This window comes from Cupressus sempervirens, chromosome 1, assembly GCF_028749045.1.
Source record: "Cupressus sempervirens isolate cs-2001-9-10 chromosome 1, ASM2874904v1, whole genome shotgun sequence".
Classification (NCBI taxonomy): Eukaryota; Viridiplantae; Streptophyta; class Pinopsida; order Cupressales; family Cupressaceae; genus Cupressus; species Cupressus sempervirens.
Window position 1 is genome coordinate 760,883,051 of NC_143118.1, and position 19,638 is coordinate 760,902,688.

Sequence of the window (19,638 nt, forward strand, 5' to 3'; positions counted from 1 at the left end):
AAGCCTCAAGGTCTTTCTATTTTTTATGTTCATAATGCCTGCTTCAAGTAACATTTTCATTGTTTCAAGTCTAGGTAATCAATATGTATAAAAGAATATAAAGTGCAATGTGAAGTGTGAAGCGTACACTTTTGGGTTTAGTTTGGGGACTCACAAAACTGAAATTTTGGTGGCATCTCTCAAGCAGTCAATATATGATATATGGGAAAAGGAAAGATGTACAACTTTTCTTGCAAAACAAAAAGCCACTGAATAATAATAACAAACCTTGCAATAACGATATTTCTTTTTTCCAGGCCCAAAAATGATGTCATTTACCACCTTGTTGCCATCTGCTTCCTGCAAATGGAAGTCATGTATTACTGACAAATATAAATAGCTATAATAAAACAATTCACTCAAATCAACGAAGAAAGGAGCAAGCACCGTACTATATTATATTGAATCAATTAGAGACTTGAAGTCCAAATATATTATCAAATGCATTATTCCAAATACCATGGGACCTCATAGTGTCAAAGTTTAGTAGAACAAAATTTAGTGATTATTTGAAAATTCCAAGATTGGGACAACAGAAATATATATGAGATGACTAATTTTCACATGCCTATCTTGGTAGAAACTTCCTCTACAAAACCCAATGCATATATGTATTTTAAAGCTAGACACTAATTAAAGGCAATAGGGAGCACTTGTAAGCTAGAGGGATTCAAATCTCCTCACTACAATAAGAAAGCACCTACCTCTAGTGGATAATGCGAGGTTTTGCTGTAGCAATGGCATGGTAAACTAGAAGGTGACCAATGTCTATGGATATTATGGATGTGGTCCAAGCTTAAGCCTATGTAATTTTTCAGTTAACCAATAGCATCCCGGGAGATTTACCAAGTTTAAACAAAGGAACTCAAAAAGATTTGTAATACACCCATATAAACAATTTTCTGAACATATGTATAGCTGATATTTTGCCTATCAAAACATAACGTGCATCAAACTTACCATTTTGGAGAGCAATTCCTCCCTGTACGGCCTTTTCACCCCCGTCTCAGCAAGGAAGTGAGCATAAAGGGGTTCATCAATTACTTCAGTATCATCCCTCTGCAAATTAAAATTTACCCCTGATTGTTAAAATAAACCCACAGGAAAACCAAAAAGCAACTGGATTTTGGAATCATGTGAATTCTCAAATTCAATTATATTATATATGCTCATAGTTAATAAAATTGCATCCCAGAATATCAAAATTCTTTGCAGATAAAGAAGCAATTGGAAGTTGATATTTATCCAATTGCTTGTATTCAGTTAAGCAAAATAATACACATAAATTCAAAATGATAATCAGAATCACTAACACATTATCAATAAGCAATACCAAGGAACCAAATGATAAGACTAATTCCTATTTCCTTGCCAAGATTTCTTTATAAACTATTCAGTAGCAGAAAGGGTTCAGAAAAAATTCTAAACATGACCATGGTTAACAAAATCAGCCTGCAGTAGAAACAAAATCAATTGGACCTCATCAATATCCATGTTCTCATATTGAATTACTAAATGCAATCCCAATTATCAATATGAGCTACCAGTAACATCAAAATACACAATTATCAAACTCAGCCACCAGTAACATCAAAATATACCATGCCTTAGCATTGTCTAAGCTCTTGAATTCATAACCAAACCTTTGTCAGAATAGTAACCCTGACTCTACTATAATTATAACTTACTGTAAATAGTAATTTTGCCAATCTAGCTCCAACGAAGAGCAACCCTAAACATCACTGCCTATTAGAGTGGAAACATAAACTTTGGCTCGACCACTGAGACCTTCTACCCTCTGATTAGCCTATGAAGGTCACTACTAGGCTAATCCAAACTACAACTCAAGGTGTGCTAAAATGGGGACATTACAACGCACCCTCCCTGAAATTGCTTGTCCCCAAGCAATCTCACATTCAACAGCTCGCCAAACTCCAATTGGAAGGGAGTCACACCTCCATTGGGATCCCACGGAGAAATATGTTAAATGTCCCTGTCATTATCAATAACTCCAACATCATCTGTATGATCAACAGAGTCTGCAAAACTGAACTCGATGCTTCAACTAGTGATGTTGAAGAAGGAACATGACAGGGAAACAACTCTACAAGTAGAAGAGACTTGTCCTCTTTCTCTGCAGAAATTAAGCTATCATACCAATCATCAAACTCATGTGTTGACGAACTTTGCACCCGATAGATATTTTGTACATGAAGATACAAATGCAAAGTTACACACACTCCTCACCATGTACACCTCTGAATACTCCTTCCTAAGGACAGTTAGAAATATGATTGCATTGATGGGATCCCAAACATCATCATAACTCAACACCAAAGGGGGACCAGCATCAAACTCAAATAACGGATTGTTATTTAACAATGCAATATCCATACCAAACAAGGGATTGTTCACAAACTGAACCAGACTCGTACGTTGAACAAAACTATGTACCCTTGAACTGTGGGAGACATGACATGTGACCTACTCCACCCGAATCGTGTCATGCCTTTGTATGTCCCTACTCTTCTCTCTATAAAGAGACAGTATACAAACTCCCCTCTGTGATACCTCTCAACACATATCTCATACCTCGATACTCAAGCTGTAATGTGCCCGATTTTGAGTTGTGGCAGAGTTGATGGATTTAGTCTCTAGTTGGGTTCTTGTAGACTGATACTGGTGTTTAAAGGACCTTGGTGTGGAGTTATTAGGCTCTCCAATGGCCAATGGTGAGTTTTGGCTCGATTTTGAGGGACTTACTATTTATAGAAAGTCAACAAATGGTTTTGATGAGCTCAAACGAGTTAGAGGATTTGAGTAATGCTCTCAGTTTATATTTATGGTTTCTGGTCTAAGCTCCAAGAATCTTGGAGGGAGCATATATATTTAGTAAGTCACCCCGTCAAGTTCATTCATCGTCTTTCTTCACCAAGATCACTCATGTGTTGTCAAATTCGATTCTAATGCTTCTTCAATCATTTTCACAAGAGGTATAAATTATTATTTAGCTAAATACGTTGAGGTTGCTATTTTTCTACTATTGTATATTAGCCACCTTAGTGTCACAACTCATTGCAACTAGGTTGAAAAGTTTTAAATCTTGGGCAAAGGAAACAATGACCTTGTGTATCAGAATATCATAATATGGTTGAAAAGGCCATTTTTGGAGCAAAGGGGAATTAATATATTGTATTATTCAAATATGTGCCTAGGTATAAATCAAAGGGATATTTAAGTGAAAGGTGTCTTGAAGAAGTCATCTTTATTTATTATAAAAGCAATGCTTTGTGAGAAAGGAAATCATTCTATTGCTTATGTTATTTGATAACTTCGTGTTTAGAGAAGAGATTGAAACAAGGGTTTCAACATTGTTGGAGAATTGTGAGTTCTTCACCATTTCAGCACTTTGAATCTATGAAACACTGGGTGAATTGTGCTCTATCTATTGAGTATTGGTCTGAGATTTATCTGAGGATTGAATGGTATTGTTGTATACCATTCAATTAATTATTTGGTCTGTGCTTGAAATCCGAAAGTGAAGGTTTTGGACGCTGAATTTGGGGAGTTGTGAATTCCCTCAATTTGTTTCTGCACTTTGAGTCGGTCGCTTTTGCCAATAAATTGTACTTTCAATCTGGACAACTGCTGCAAGTCAATTCTGAGAATTTGTAAGAAGTTTATTTGAGGATTTGATTTTATGCTACTGCTGGTGTTTTAAGTTCTACAGCGGCTATATAGGGCTGGATGTAATCTGCTCTAACAGACAAGTTTAATTTTTCCATGGCATTCAATACATAAGGGTGGCATCACAGTATTAAGGCAGCATGGTATATACTCTCAGCTACAATCTATTTTTAGGATGGTGTTTGACTTTAAGTGGGCTGTGATCAGTATTCTAATAGCAACCTTTGATATTTCTGCATCAACAAATATCTACAACTGCCATCAACAAGACCCCACATTGGTTATTATCTCTGTCAGATTCTTTAAAATGATAAACTTGTTGAATGTGCATTTGCATTTGTAAATATTTGCAAGCTTCATTAATAAGAATAAAAGTTGGTGTGCAATTTGTGATAGTTTCAATTTGATGTGCATTGCTATCTTGCAATCTGAAAATTACAAAGGAGGCATATATTTTCCAAAAAAAAAAAAAACAAACATAAACATCCAAAACACAAAAGAGAATTCTTCAGCATAGATTGAAAATGAGTCAGTAGGGTTCTTTACACAAACCTCATCTCCATCGAGCGCAGGTTAAGTGTAAACTCCTAAATATCCTGTAACCACTCCATACCCAACACAATGTCCATCTCTCCCAAGTTGACCACATAGAAACCTGACTGTACTCATAATCATCAAGAGAAAGAGAGAGATGACATATGCCTCTGATACAAGTAAGGGTATAGCCAACTGCCACCCTAACTCAGAAACCAGCAAACTCTTCCACCTGAAGACCACACTGGCTAACAAATCCCTCATGTATGAAATTATGTGTGGCCCTAGTGTCTAGCATGGCAATGCAATGTTGCCCATCCACCAAACCTCTCATCCTTAAAGTTGAGGGAAGTGGTACAGTGATGGATAATATTATCGGTGATAGTCTAGCATTAGGACCAAACTCCATAGTGACTATGAGCCTCATCAACATCTGAATCATTTGGCTGATGTGAAGTTTCAACCTTAACATAATCATGATATACCCACACAGAACAATTTCTTTTACCCCTAGACCTCAAAGGGCAAGAGTTAACTTTATCATAAGGCTCTTTGCACCAATAGAAAAGTCGTCTCCTCCTCAAGTCCTTCTGGGTCGCCTCATCATGTCTGACAACTGATCTTATTCTTTTCATCAGCAACTGGTGGGTGTACCAAGTCTGAACGTAAAGTGATGGATTTTGCTTGCCTCTTAGGAGTTGAAAGCTCCATGCTCCTGCCCTTTTTTATGGCCCCGTGTAGAAAAGGAAGATCAAATGCCTTGAGCCAACCTCTAAGCAGGTCCTATAATCCCTTTGTAAATAGCATAACTAGGCGTTTCTCTTATCACATCAGGAACTGTGACAAAGAGTCTCAGAAACTCACTAATGAAGGACTCCAAATTGCATGTCTGCCTGAGCTAAGTGAGGTCCCAAAAATAAGATTGTGGATTCTTCTAATCAAAATGCTCTATCAACTTGTCAGCAAACTCTTGATATAATGTAACCAAATTATGATGAAACATGACCATCCCATGATGCCACCACTTATGGGCTGCCCCATCTAAATTCAAAGATGCAATTTTATAGCATCAACCTCTGTCATAGGCCTAAATGCCAAGAATGTGTCAACCTTACTGATCCAAGCTCGAGGAGTAACCTTCACACTACCATCAAACATGGGAAGAGTGAGCTTACTGGTGGCATGCTTCAGATCTGCATTCTAATTCTTGTGCCTCCTCTCCTGCCTAGGTCTCCCATGCTCTCTCCTTCGAGTCTAGCTTTGTCAAACAATTCCTCTCATTCATCATGCATAACCATCATATAATCAACAAAACCTCTCGCTTCATCCTCCCCTACACTCACTACCTCAGATTCATTCCTCAAGAACGTGAGTCATGTAGGCTTGTCGTAAGTAACTGTAGGAGTTGTTCTAACCCATGGAGTCCCAACTGCACTACCTCGCTCATCCCTATCCTGATTATGTCCCCTGGATACAGACAATTGTTGGATGGCAGTAGTGAGCTGTTGTAAGACCTGTGTAACCTATTGTTTCCCTTCTACTAATCCCTTGAACAACTCTCTAGCTTCTCTCTCATCATCATGGATTGCTTTTTTGGGTGGACTGCCACTCATGTCACCCATTGAGCCTATCTGAGTCTTTTAATCACACTTAGACCTTACATGTAAATAGCCACCACTTTATTATTAATTCAGTGAACTTAATTAATAATTATTAAATTATTTTAAGACTCCACTTTGGCTTAGGCATAAAGTCAACCATAATAATAAATGCACTTGTAATATTTTGCAATAAGCTAATCATTAATTAAGTAAAACTTAATTATTGACTATAAACCTAATTAATAGCTTATGATCTCATTAATGTTAGATCCTAACGGCTAGAAGTCAAACTGGAAGCTCTGTTGATAATTTGATATTACCAATTGTTTAGGTGCCCTGCTCAGAATAGTAATCCTGACTCCCCCATAATAGTAACTTACTATAAATGGTAAGTTTGCCGATTTCACTCCAACAAAGAGCAACCCTGAACATCACTGCCACTAAAGTAGAAATATAATATTTGGCTTGACCATTGAGACCTTCTAACCATCTGATTAGCCTACGAAGGTCATTGATAGGTTAATCTTGACTGCAACTTGAGGTGAGCTAAATTGGGGGCATTACATTCTACCTTATGTTTTTGGATTTGCATTTAATAGGGAAGGTGGGGAAGAGGTGTTTGGTCCTTTGTAGAGCCTCTCAAAGTAGCTTGGCAACTTTTTCACTTTTCCACTTCTGCATTTTTCCCAAGTTTAAGGTGACCTTAAGGTGACCACAAGGTAACACAAATGTTACATTTTCATAAAATTGTCCAAAACTTCATTGAAGACAATCCCACCTTTCTTTTCTCTTCAGCCTCAATTTTAGATATAGAATCTTTGCTCAGTTCAGCCATCATCCTTTCAATAGAAGCTCTTTAGTTTTTGAACCCTACACATAAACTTACCCTTGTTCAACTTGCATGGCAGATTCAGTTTCCTACACCATTTGCAGCTCTTGATAGCCTCAAGTGGAGTTAGCTGTCCCTTCTCCCACAATTTTATCTTTAGCCTGACTATCCATTTTCTTCACTATTGCTGCATCTATTACAATTCTGGTTAACCAAAGAAGGTTCATTCAGAATAGTTTTATTACAATTGTGTAAAAAAAATCGATTTGTTTACATGGGATTGCTTCCACTTCTACTACTATTTCGGTATAATTGTGATTTGTTTCAAGCCTTGACATTGTTTCTCTACAAATCCAAGCACCCTTGGCTTGTACAAGCCTACTTGGTTTTTTAACAATTCTTGGGCAACTGATTTTTGGTGCACATTACACAATTGCTAAGCCCACCACTGGATAGTTTTATTTTCATTATTGTAATGTCCCCTTTTAGAAAAAGTCCAATTAAAATTCAATTAGGTTGAATAAATGATCAAAAGGAATGAAATGAATGTTGAAAATTGGTAGCTGCAGGAGCCATCTGCAGACCTGTAATGATTGCAGCTCTTTTATGTCTACTCTCTGCTGCTGTGGTCATTTATCCTTTCTTATGTTCAGGCATTCTGAGACTGCAAAGAGTCTTTGTTAAATCAGTCCGATTATTCAATGAAGCTTTTTTATGATTGAGAGAACCTCTGAATGATTGGAGAGTCATGTTCTTGGGTATCGCCAGCAATCAAAGGGACATGTCCATGCATGATTTTAGTTTATTAAAGGGTCTTGAGTGACTTGCTCCTTACGTGGCTGTCGTGGGAGTCTAATCACATTAGCGTCACTGTTTGTGAATCGAAAGGTCTTCCTGCTAGCATCGGAACTTTATATCTCTTCATCTTTCAATCTTTGGTTACATTTTATAAAGAATGTTTGGCTAGCATTGAGGTTGGAACTGTTGAGGTCTATTTGATGAGTCATTACTGCAGCTCCAGCTTATGAAACCACTTTTTGTATGTAACTATCGTCAAGTTGTATGCCACGGCAGTCAGATATTTAAGCAGCCTTCATTTAAAGGACCACTTAATGTGTTATGGTCATTCAGCATAGAGCCACGTGAGTTTGTGGCTGTTGAGTCACTCAATCAAATTGTAGCATCACTGTCTTGTTTTTCTGAGGAGTCACTCGATTATATTGGTCTTTGGTGTAACTACAATATCAACTTTTTCCTTGTGACTTTCTTTTACTGTAGAGCTGTTACAGATGTTGTAGAGATATCTTTTTCTGGTAGATGTTGTGAACATTATTTGCAGTGTCTCAAGTTGTTAGTTTTGATAGCTGTAGGAGCTCTTGGTCATTGCACAATGCATATACTTGTTCCAGATCATTGTATTTCTTCTGCAGGTGTTTTGACATTCTTGATGTTTGCAGATATCTCTATTCTAAAGGATTATTGTTCTGTAAATCAAATCACTTCAAAGAGATCATTGTGATTTGCTCCTCAAGTGACTCTGATCTCAGAAGTCAGAAGATACTGTATTCAGTCATTCATCACAATTCAATAAAAGCATTTTTCTTGGTGTGGCTAGGTTTTTCCCTTGAGAAGGAGGGTTTTCCCAGGGTATCTCTGATGTTCTTGTGTTTTTTATATTTCTGTTATTTGCTCTATGCTATCCTGGTTCAAATTTTAACAATGAAGAGTTGTGGCTCTCTCATACATGAGCTATATAAGGGAGAACGGTTCATTTGAAAGGGGATATAGAGGAAGGAAGAAAGAATTGAGCACGGGGATTGAGGAAGGATAAATGGAAGAAAGATATGGAAGACGATAGGGAAGTGACTCTTTCAAAGGGCAAAAATTATGAGGGGTTGTACTCTTTCAAAGGAAGAAATTGTGAAAGATTGTGACCCTTGCAAAAGGAGGACATGAAAAAAGGTGACTCAATTCTTCAAAAGTGGTGAATATTTTCACCAATGAAGGAGAAATCATTCCAAGCATTCAAGGATCACTAATCAATCATAGCACACAAATACATCAAATCATGACTCATCACTCTGAATTCAACATTCATTCAATTATCATTCATCAATATATCTAGTCATCAATTCAAAAATCCACCAAACACCGATTGGATATAAAGAAATCAAGCAAACAAAGCAAGAATCAATTTGATCAAATCTAATATCAATCATTCAAACATTCCATCGTACAAACATCAAATATTCAAGCACGAACTATTATATCATTAAAGCATCCATTCAGTCAAGTATCAATTAAGCATCCAGTCATCAATCCTTTGAGAAATAACACTAAAGAGAAATCAAGCAACCAGAAATATGTATGTGCATATAATTCCAGAAAGTTGCTAGGTAAAAAATTTATTAAAATTATTTGAGATGATGAAAAAGTGTTTATTAGTATATATTATAGCAAAATTCTGTTATGCAATTTATATTGAGTTTACGGTAATATCATTCAAATGGGAAATGCAGCCAGCCTTTTGAGTTCACAAGATATCAAGTATGCCACCCAGAGAGGAATGGATAAATTATCCTACGTGCTCGTGGACAATGGTGTTGAGGACCAGAAGTTTAATCAAGCACTAGGACTTGAGGGTCTTATCAAATATGCAACCTTGAGATGGTTGGATTGGAGGTCTTGTCGTGCTTACAGATTATGAAACAAATGAGTGCTCCTAGTCTTGATCAAGGAGAACAGACAAATTCCAAGGTGGACTGGGGGATAGAGCAGACCTGAAAGCTTGCCATGTTCTTGGGTCAGGGGTGTTTGAAGACCAAGGATCCAATCATGCCCCTAGGCTTGAGAGTCTTCTCAAGTATGCCGTCCCGAGTTGGATGAACAAGGAAACCACCCATGCTCTCACAATACAAGGACAACTATGTTAATTATTGTTAGTTGGACAGCTGTTATTTCTGACCCGGAAATAGAAGTAGTATTTATGGGTAGCTTGGACAGCTGTTCGTCCTTATCTATGTATAGCAGCATTAGTTATGGGTAGTTTGGACAGCTGTTTGTCCACTTGCTGAGAATTAGTAAATGGTTATTGCAAGGATAATTATTTACTAATTTTAGTGATTCTCTTTTGGACACCTTGCAACCAATTCTATTATTGGCTGTCGAGTTGTCTTAATCTCAGCCGTTGGTTTGATTTAATCTCGGTTGTTGGTTTACCAACAGGAGTAGTATAAAAATGGGTAATTGGGTCATTTGGAGAAACAAGTTTTGGGAGAAGCATTTTGCAGTGATAGCAAATTGTCTAGCAGTGTTAGCAAGGGCGCAGTGTTAGCGTGGGGACAGCAGTGGGGAATATTAGCGGGAGAAATTAGGAGGTTGTCGAAGTTCTGCCAATGAGAGGCAAGGAATTTTGTATCTCTTGATTTGCTGAAGTTTAATATAATTCCTCATCTGTAGAACTGGTTTTCCCTTAGGGGTTTTTCCAGGGACAATTTGTCCGAAAATATTGTGTTCATTGTGTTGCATATTTCTTTCCATATTATATAAGTGAAGTTGCAGTTGTGTTATTTTTCAATATTAGCTGGAAATTTGTTTTCAGCAGTTTAATAATCATTTACGATAGGAGATTAATAATCAGTGACTGCAATAGTTAGATTTTTCACATGGTATCAGAGCATTGTTAAGGGTAGAAGAGTTTTTCTCTAGGAAAGAAATTTTGATCTCTTTAGATTTATTATTGCTTTAAATCCTTGAGATGGCTTCAACTGGTTTGAGAGATCAGGATAGATTGGATGGTGCCTCAAATTTTGGTGTTTGGAAGGCTAGAATTTCTTTATTGTTGGAAGAGAATGGTATCAAGGATTATGCTACCAGTGTTGTACCTGTACCAACGGATGCAACACAGCTTGCAGCATATAGAAAGGACAATGCCAAGGCGAGGAGGATAATCCTTGATGGTGTCAAGGAGCATATTGTTCCACATATCTCAGAGCTAGATACAGCAAAGAAGATGTGGGACACCATTCTGAATCTGTACCAGAATGTTACCACCAACAGGAAGTTGATTCTCAGAGAGAAGCTAAAGAATACTCGGATGAATCAGGGAGAAGACGTCACAAGTTACCTCACCAGGCTCAGACTTGTCAAGGATGAGTTAGCAGCTGTTGGAGATAGCCCTAGTGATGACGAGCTAGTGAAAATAGCCCTAAATGGGTTTACTAAACAATGGAGTGTCTTTGTTCAAGTTGTTAGTGGACGAGATACTTTACCGAGTTGGGATCGACTATGGACGGATTTCACTTAGGAGGAGTTTAGACTAAGTCTTGTCAATGGGGCCAACAAGAGTCAAAAAAATGAGGTGGAACAAGAGAACGTTGCCCTAGCGAGTAAAGGGAAAGCAAAGAAGGGATCTAGCAAAGGATCAAATTCACAAGGTGAGAAGAAGAAGAAGGACCTTTCTAAGGTCAAGTGCTTTGGATGTCACGAGTTTGGCCACTATGTCAGTGATTGCCCAGAGAGGAAGAAGGGTAAGAAGCAGGTGGCAGCTTCAGCAAGTGCAGAAGAACTCTCCAGTAGAATGGAAGATGAGTTTGCACTCATAGCTTGTATGGTTAGCTCAACCTCACAGTGTGTTTGGTATATAGATAGTGGGGCGTCATTTCATATGACAGGAGTTAGAGAGTACTTCTTCAGTTACAAGGAGGAGGACACCAACATCCAGATTTCTATGGGAAACTTGTCCAAACTCAACCCTGTTGGGAAAGGGACTGTTCAATTTCAGAGGGAGAATGGAAAGATAATTCCACTTCATGATGTGTTATATGTGCCAGGCTTAGGTATGAATTTGATTTCTGTATCTGTTCTTCAGGATAGGGGGTATAATGTACTCTTTAGAGGGACACATGTGTTGATTAAGCACAAGGATTGGAAATCACCCATAACTATTGGAGTTAGGAGTGGTCACCTTTATAGATTGCAGTTTGATACTCCTAAGGCACTTATGAGCAACAGTAATCCTAGAGATCTTGGAGAGCTATGGCATAGGAGGATGGGCCATATTCATCATGGAGCACTTAGATTGCTTCGTGAGACAGTGACAGGTGTTCGAGAGGTGAGCACAGAGCATGACGATGTATGTAAGGGATGTGTGTTGGGAAAGTTTGCGAAAGCATCTTTTCCAAGGAGTGACACCAGATCTAAGGGTGTTCTTGATCTAGTACATTCAGATGTTTGTGGACCAATGTCAACGAAATCTCTCAGAGGATGAGTACTATGTTACTTTTATTGATGATTTCTCTAGAAAGACCTAGATATACTTCTTGAAGACTAAGGATGAGGTTTTCAGTCGATTCCAAGAGTTGAAGGCTCTTGTGGAGAACTCGACAGAAAAGAAGATAAAGGTTCTTCGGTCAGAAAATGGAGGCGAGTACAAAGGAAATGTCTTCCAGGAGTTCTACACCAGAGAAGGAATCAAGAGAGAATGGACTGTTCCTTACAATCCATAGCAGAATGGAGTTGCTGAGAGGAAGAACCGTTCTATATCGGAGGCAGCAAGAGCTATGCTACATGACTAGGACATGCCCCGTTACTTATGGGCAACGGCGTGTAATACAGCAGTCTACATTCAGAATAGAGTTCCACACAAGGTGCTAGGGAAGATGACACCAGAGGAGGCTTTCACAGGGAAGAAGCCAGATGTTAATCACTTCAGGATATTCGGGAGTTTGGCATACTGCCATATTCCTCGAGATACACGTACAAAGTTAGATCAGACTGCAGAGAGGGGGTACTTTGTTGGGTACAGTGAGACCTCAAAGGCATACAGGATTTTCATTCCGGGGACTAAAAGAATTATTGTCAAACGGGATGTCAAGTTCATGGAGGACAAGGCATTTAGGAGATCCAGAGATTTGCCAGCAGATGATCAGAGTGTGCAGCCAACAGAAGCTCCAAGACCAAGTCAAGAGCAACAAAGCTCAAGTACAGTTACCAGTACGAGTGTAAACTCAGTATGTGAAGATTCACAGAGTATGGAGCAACAGGTGCAACATGAAATGCATCTAGAAGACTTAGAGGTTGACATTTCATCCTCTACAGTTGGCAGCAGGAACCATGTGGTTCCAGATACACAAAGGGATACTCAGGAGTTTGTGGGAGCTCCTAGGACGAGTACTAGACAGCGAAGACAACCAGCCAAGTTCAACGACTATGTGGCATTAGTTAGTCAGTTGGTAGATAGTGAGCCTTCTAGCTATCAAGAAGCTGCAGAACATCAGGTATGGCGAGATGCTATGGTTGAGGAATATTCTTCAATAATGCAGAATGATGTGTGGGAGGTACTACCTAGACCAACAAATAGGGTTGTAGTTGGATCACGTTGGATCTATAAGATAAAGCACGGTGCAGATGGTAGCATCGAGAAATACAAGGCAAGGTTTGTGGCAAAGGGGTTCTCTCAAAAGGAGGGAATAGACTATGAGGAGACATTTGCTCCAGTTGCCAGGTATACTTCTATACGAGCTGTAATCTCACTTGCAGCACAGATGGGATGGCAAATCCATCAAATGGATGTCAAGGCAGCATTCCTTAATGGTGAGTTGAAGGAGGAGGTATACATAGAACAACCAGAAGGCTTTGTAGCACATAGCGAAGAGACCCACGTGTGCAGATTGAAGAAAGCATTGTACGGACTCAAGCAGGCTCCTAGAGCGTGGTATGAGCGCATTGATACATACTTGCAGAAAATGGGCTTTGTGAAGAGTGAAGCAGATGCTAACCTCTACTACTTGATGGTTGGGGGTGAGATTCTCATTCTTGTTCTTTATGTGGTCGACCTATTTCTTACAGGTTCACTAGGGCTCATAGTGGATTGCAAGAGGAACCTTGCAGAAGAGTTCGAGATGAAGGATTTAGGACTTATGCACTACTTTCTAGGCATAGAAGTGTGGCAGACAGATGGGGAGATTTTCCTTGGTCAAGGGAAATATTGCATTGAAATCTTGAAGAAATTTGGAATGGAGGATTGCAAAGCCATGTCTACACCCATGATCACAAATTGGAGGAAGGTAGATACAATTAAGGAGAAAGATGTAGATCCCACTTTATATAGACAGTTGATTGGTTCGCTTATGTATTTGGTCAACACTAGACCAGATATAGCATTTGCAGTAAACTCTCTTAGTCAGTTCATGGTTGAACCAAAGAGAATGCATTGGATAGCGGCTAAGCATGTGCTACGTTACTTGCGTGGTACAGTCGAGTATGGGATCAAATATGTTCGAGGTGAAGGTATCAGGTTGATAGGCTATACTGATGCAAATTGGGCAGGAAGTGCAACAGACAAAAGGAGCACTTCAGGGTGTTGTTTCAGCTTGGGATCAGGAGTTGTATCTTGGTTCAACAGGAAGCAGAAGTCTGTGGCTCTAAGTTCAACAGAAGCAAAATACATAACAGCTAGCATGGCGACATGCGAAGCTATATGGCTTCGAAAGTTGTTAGTAGCCTTGTTTGGTCAGAAGGTTGAGACTACTATGATACATTGTGACAATCAAAGTTGCATCAAGTTGTTTGAGAATCCAGTGTTTCATGATAGGTCTAAACATATAGATATCAGATATCACTTCATCAAAGATTGTGTACAAAGGGGAGTTGTTCGACTACAATACATACCTACAGATGAGCAGGTAGCAGACATTCTGACGAAGGCTTTGGGAAAGGCCAAATTTATCTTCTTCAGAGATAAGATGGGTGTCATGCAGAACAGCTTCCTCGCTAAGAGGGAGTGTTAATTATTGTTAGTTGGACCGCTGTTATTTCTGACCCGGAAATAGCAATAGTATTTATGGGTAGCTTGAACAGTTGTTCGTCCTTATCTATGTATAGCAGCATTAGTTATGGGTAGTTTGGACAGCTGTTTGCCCACTTGCCGAGAATTAGTAAATGGTTATTGCAAGGATAATTATTTACTAATTTTAGTGATTCTCTTTTGGACACCTTGCAACCAATTCTATTATTGGCTGTCGAGTTGTCTTAATCTCAGTTGTTGGTTTAATTTAATCTCGGCCGTTGGTTTACCTACAGGAGTAGTATAAAAATGGGTCATTGGGTCATTTGGAGAAACAAGTTTTGGGAGAAGCATTTTGCAGTGATAGCAAATTGTCTAGCAGTGTTAGCAAGGGCGCAGTGTTAGCGTGGGGATAGCAGTGGGGAATATCAGCGGGAGAAATTAGGAGGTTGTCGGAGTTCTACCAGTGAGAGGCAAGGAATTTTGTATCTCTTGATTTGCTGAAGTTTAATATAATTCCTCATCTGTAGAACTGGTTTTCCCTTAAGGGTCTTTCCAGGGACAATTTGTCCGAAAATATTGTGTTCATTGTGTTGCACATTTCTTTCCATATTATATAAGTGAAGTTGCAGTTGTGTTATTTGTCAATATTAGCTGGAAATTTGTTTTCAGCAGTTTAATAATCATTTACGATAGGAGATTAATAATCAGTGACTGCAATAGTTAGATTTTTCACAAACTATCATTGAGATTGCGGTTTGCAAATATTCATAAAATATTCCTAGTATGGTTGACTAGAGGAATAAGCTTTGATCAAAATAGTAATTATTTATATGTTGTCTTGAATTATGTGTGTGTTATTATGGATTCTTGTTATTTAATGTCCTAATGTGAGTTTCTAATGATTAACAGTGTGCAGGCCCTAAACCAGAAATTTTCCAAAATGGAGCCTGCAGTTGGCAATTTCATTGTAATATCATATTAATATAGATAATTTGATTCTCATTTTAAGTTAAAATCACTGCTTCAGGACTAATTTCACGTAAATTCTGAAAAGGGCAGTACATATCTCGAAGCAAATAATATTAGGAATATGGTTTTCAAGATAAAATGAACCCAAGACAGATGTCCTACTCTAATGGTAAGTCAAGATAAAACCAAAGTCATGATTAACGTCCTTCAGTACCCATACATTAGTACTAGTTTGCTAACACAAAGATCTACAATCGAAACTTCTGATTACCTCGGTTCTCGATGCCCAGCTAATTCCCCAGCCATGCGCATGATTAATAGAATCATCCCCCAGCAACACCTAAACTCACGGGGATTCAGCAAGACCTAATCTCCTAAATTCAAATTAACCGTCCAGATTATATGGCACTAATAAGATGGCAAAAGAAAAACTAAAATCAAAAATACAGCAGGAGTCTTCTGCTAGTAAATGGCGATGAATGATCTTCTAATCTTCAGAATCTGACTAATTATTTATTTTAATAACTATCCATGACAATTCTCACGGGATGAGCTCAAATGAAAAATCAACAGGGTTTTCGTAGAGGAGCCCCGTTTTAAAATCTCCGTATCCCATCAACTCAACCAATTGTGATAACATCCGTAACTCAAAAAGCAAGCCAAAGTGCAAGCTCCATACCCCATTAATAGCATCTAAGCACCCGGGAAAGTTACTAATCAAGAAAACTAACCACCCAAGACAAGAAAATTTATCACAACAGATACCTGAGAGTTATACCTTAATCACAATCATACTGCGCCATAGCCGCAGTATTGGGGAAAAACATAGCATATGCAGATTAACAGCGGCATTACTACAATTTCTTATTCCATTATAACAAAATCTGAACTTCAAGCTCCATCCAAAAAAAACACAATTGAAAAAGAAAAAATCTAGTGCAAATGGTGAGGTCTTCTCTTACCTGTGCAAATGAATACAAGAGGCTCGTGCTCAGAGACCTCGGTTGCGACCATGAATGGATTACCTCAACTTCGTGGAGTTCTGCATCAATATCAGTCCCTCCCATTGTAGCTATGAAGTTTCAATTTGCCAATGGATTCAAGCCTATCGAGCTCTAAACAAATCTTGTATGGTGCGTCGCCACGGAAAGCACAGTTCAGCCGGCAGTTTAAGCTGTGCGGACGAATTTGAACTTCAAAACTTTAAATGTGCTTGCTGTGTAGTTAATTTGAGCATACCCCATTTCAAAAATAAACGATTCTGATAACTATGACAGATAAATTCCCGCTGACTGAAGGAAAGCAGTTGGAAGAGATTTTCGGTACACCGGTTTTGGGAATCTAGTTGTGATGTTTTTGTTGGATGAACTATTGAAAAATGCAAATGTTTTTTAAATTTGAGCTGGTCTAATAAACATTTATGTTAATTTGTGTATGTGGTTATAAATACTATTGCATTCAGCTTTACTACTATTTCCACCAATCACGAGTAATAATTTTAGAGTAATTGTCTAATATTTTGTTATTTATTTTTGAATTTTTTATATAAAACAAATTATATGATTGGTTGAATTGCTTTTGCGAAGCTCTCTATATTGCATTTTTTTGGACCAAATTCTCATTTCTATAAAATTAGTGAAGAGATTCATATAATTTCTCACTAAACTTAAACAATATATAAGATTTATTTCTAAAAAATTTCATTAAAATCAAATAGTTAAAAAGGGTGGATGAGAAAAAATATTGTTTTAGTTTTTAGAATCTATAGAATATTATTTTTATAAATTTTCAATAGTTATGATTCATTTTCTAATTTTATTTTTATCAAAATCTATGTTTATATTTGTAAAGAAAGTTGCTTATATATATTTTTAATAAATGTATGTTACAAACAAATGAAATAATAATAATTGAGAAAAATAACATTTTAGTTAACTTAAATATTCTACTAAAATTTTAATTTTTTAAAGAAAATACCTCCATTTTCATTAAAATTATATAAAATATTATAAACAAACCAATCCTATTTATTTCACATGGTTATATGATTAATAGATTTCTTAATGTATAAATATAACATTACAAAATTATCTTGCTAATGTGTTGTCACAAACAAATGAAGTAATGATAATTAGAATAATTAAGAAAAGTAACATTTTAGTTAACATTTTAGTGGACTCTCCATCCGGGCTTGGAGTCTCTTATTAAGGAGTGGTGGGATATTCAAGTTGAAGGCACAGCAATGTTTAAAGTCGCTGCTAAACTGAAGAATGTTAAGAAAATGATTAAGATATGGACCAAAATACTTTTGGTAATATCTTTGAGAATAAAAAAAAAGATCTTGGAGGAACTTAAGGACATTCAAGATAGGATTCAAACTAAGGGTTATGAGACTTTTTCTAGGGAAGAGGGAAGTGGTAAATTGGTTGAACTGCATGATATCATCTCTAAAGAGGAAACGTTTTGGAGGCAGCGCTGTAGAAAGGTCTTTTTAAAGGAAGGTGATCGTAACACAAAGTACTTTCAAGTGACAACCCTCAAGCACAGGATGGCCAATAGGATCTGCAGACTCAATACGGATGAGGGACCTATTGATAATGAAGAGATCATCAAAAGGGAGGCAACAGACTTCTTTAAAACTTTGTTACAAGAATCTGACCTGGATCTGGAGAAGCAGGATTTGTTTCTGGAGTGCATCCCTTCTTGTGTCTCTAAGGATCAAAACATGTTTCTCACATCTATTCCTTCGCCTGATGAGATTTATAAGGTTGTTTTTTCCTTTGAAGGAGACAAAGCCCCTAGTCCTAATGGATTCCCGCTCTTGTTCTTTCACAAGTACTAGCATATTATTGGAGGGGATATTTGTAATGGAGTGAAGGAATTTTTTGGATCCAAGAACATCCTTAAAGAGCTGAATGGTACCTTCCTTGCTCTTATCCCTAAAAAGTTGGGAGTTGATAGCATGGACTTGTTCAAGCCCATTAGTCTATGTAACTCATTTTATAAGATCATTTCTAAGGTTCTTACTTTGAGGATTTTGTCACTTCTTCCTAACATTATTTCTAGACAGCAAAATGGGTTTGTTCCTGGTAAATAGATTGTGGATTCCATTATTATAATGCATGAAAATATTCATTCTCTCTTGGTGTCTAAGAAAGAAGGTTTTTTGCTTAAGCTTGACCTTTCTAAAGCTTGTGATAGAGTGGATTGGCACTTTCTTCTCCGTGTTCTTAAAGCTTTTGGTTTTAATTAGAGATTTTGGGATCTAATCTTTATGCTAGTGTCATCGGTGTCTTTCTCGGTGCTTGTGAATGGTTCCCCCTCTTTTTTCAAGGCTTCCAGGGGCCTTAGACAAGGTGACCCTATTTCTCCTATTCTTTCTATCATTTTGGCTGAATGTTTGGGAAGATTTGTTGATCGTATGGTTCTTAAAGGGGATTTTGTGGGCCTCAATCCTTCCTCTTCAGCTCTAGTGTGTTCTCATCAACAATTTGTTAATGATTCTATTGTAATGGGAGAAGAGTCGATGAAGAATGCTAGGAGTATTAAGAAGGCTTTGGTCGATTATGGTAATGCTACTGGTCAAATTATTTATTGGAATAAAAGTTTAATTTATTTTATGAATGTCAGTGTGGAGAGGCAAATGAAGATAAAAAAGATTATCGACTACGAGATAGGCTCTTTGCTCGATTCTTATCTAGGATTATCTCCTCCTAATAGTTTATGGAACTCTTTGATTGACAAAATCCATTCAAAACTTGCAGGATGGAAAGGTTCCTTGCTTAGTCAGGCAGGTAAGGTTGTTGTTCTTAAATCTATTTTGCAAAGTGTCCTGCTTTATGCTTCGAGTCTTTTTAAAATCCCTACAAAATATGTTCTTGCTATTGAAAAGATCCAAAAAAAATTCTTGTGGATGGACATGGAGAATTAAAAAAGACTCCCTCTCATTGCTTGGGAAAATGTTTGTATGCCGTATAAGAAGGGAGGACTTGGGTTACAAAGGGTTACTTCTATGAATGATTTTTTAATGGCAAAACTGTTATGGAGATGGCACAAAGAGGATGGGGAATGGAAGTATATTTGGAATGATAAATACAACTTTGATAACTTTGAATTTTACCATTTCCTTAATAGTAATCTGGATCAAGGGGGATTTATGATCTAAAAATATTCTCAAAAACTTAAAGATA

General features: G+C 37.6%; 1 protein-coding gene across 1 annotated transcript in view; it reads right to left on the bottom strand.

Annotated features, from left to right (window-relative positions):
* LOC149580124 (branched-chain-amino-acid aminotransferase-like protein 2) overlaps positions 1–16,884 on the bottom strand; it is a 213,263-nt gene extending 196,379 nt beyond the window's left edge. Inside the window, exons 1-3 of the mRNA XM_089789539.1 lie at positions 16,411–16,884; positions 1,000–1,098; positions 268–339 (exon numbers count right to left, since the gene is read on the bottom strand). Coding sequence (XP_089645665.1) covers positions 268–339; positions 1,000–1,098; positions 16,411–16,515 — 276 coding nt within the window. The 5' untranslated portion in view covers positions 16,516–16,884. The remainder of the gene's footprint in view (positions 1–267; positions 340–999; positions 1,099–16,410) is intronic.
* Positions 16,885–19,638: the final 2,754 nt, after the last annotated feature.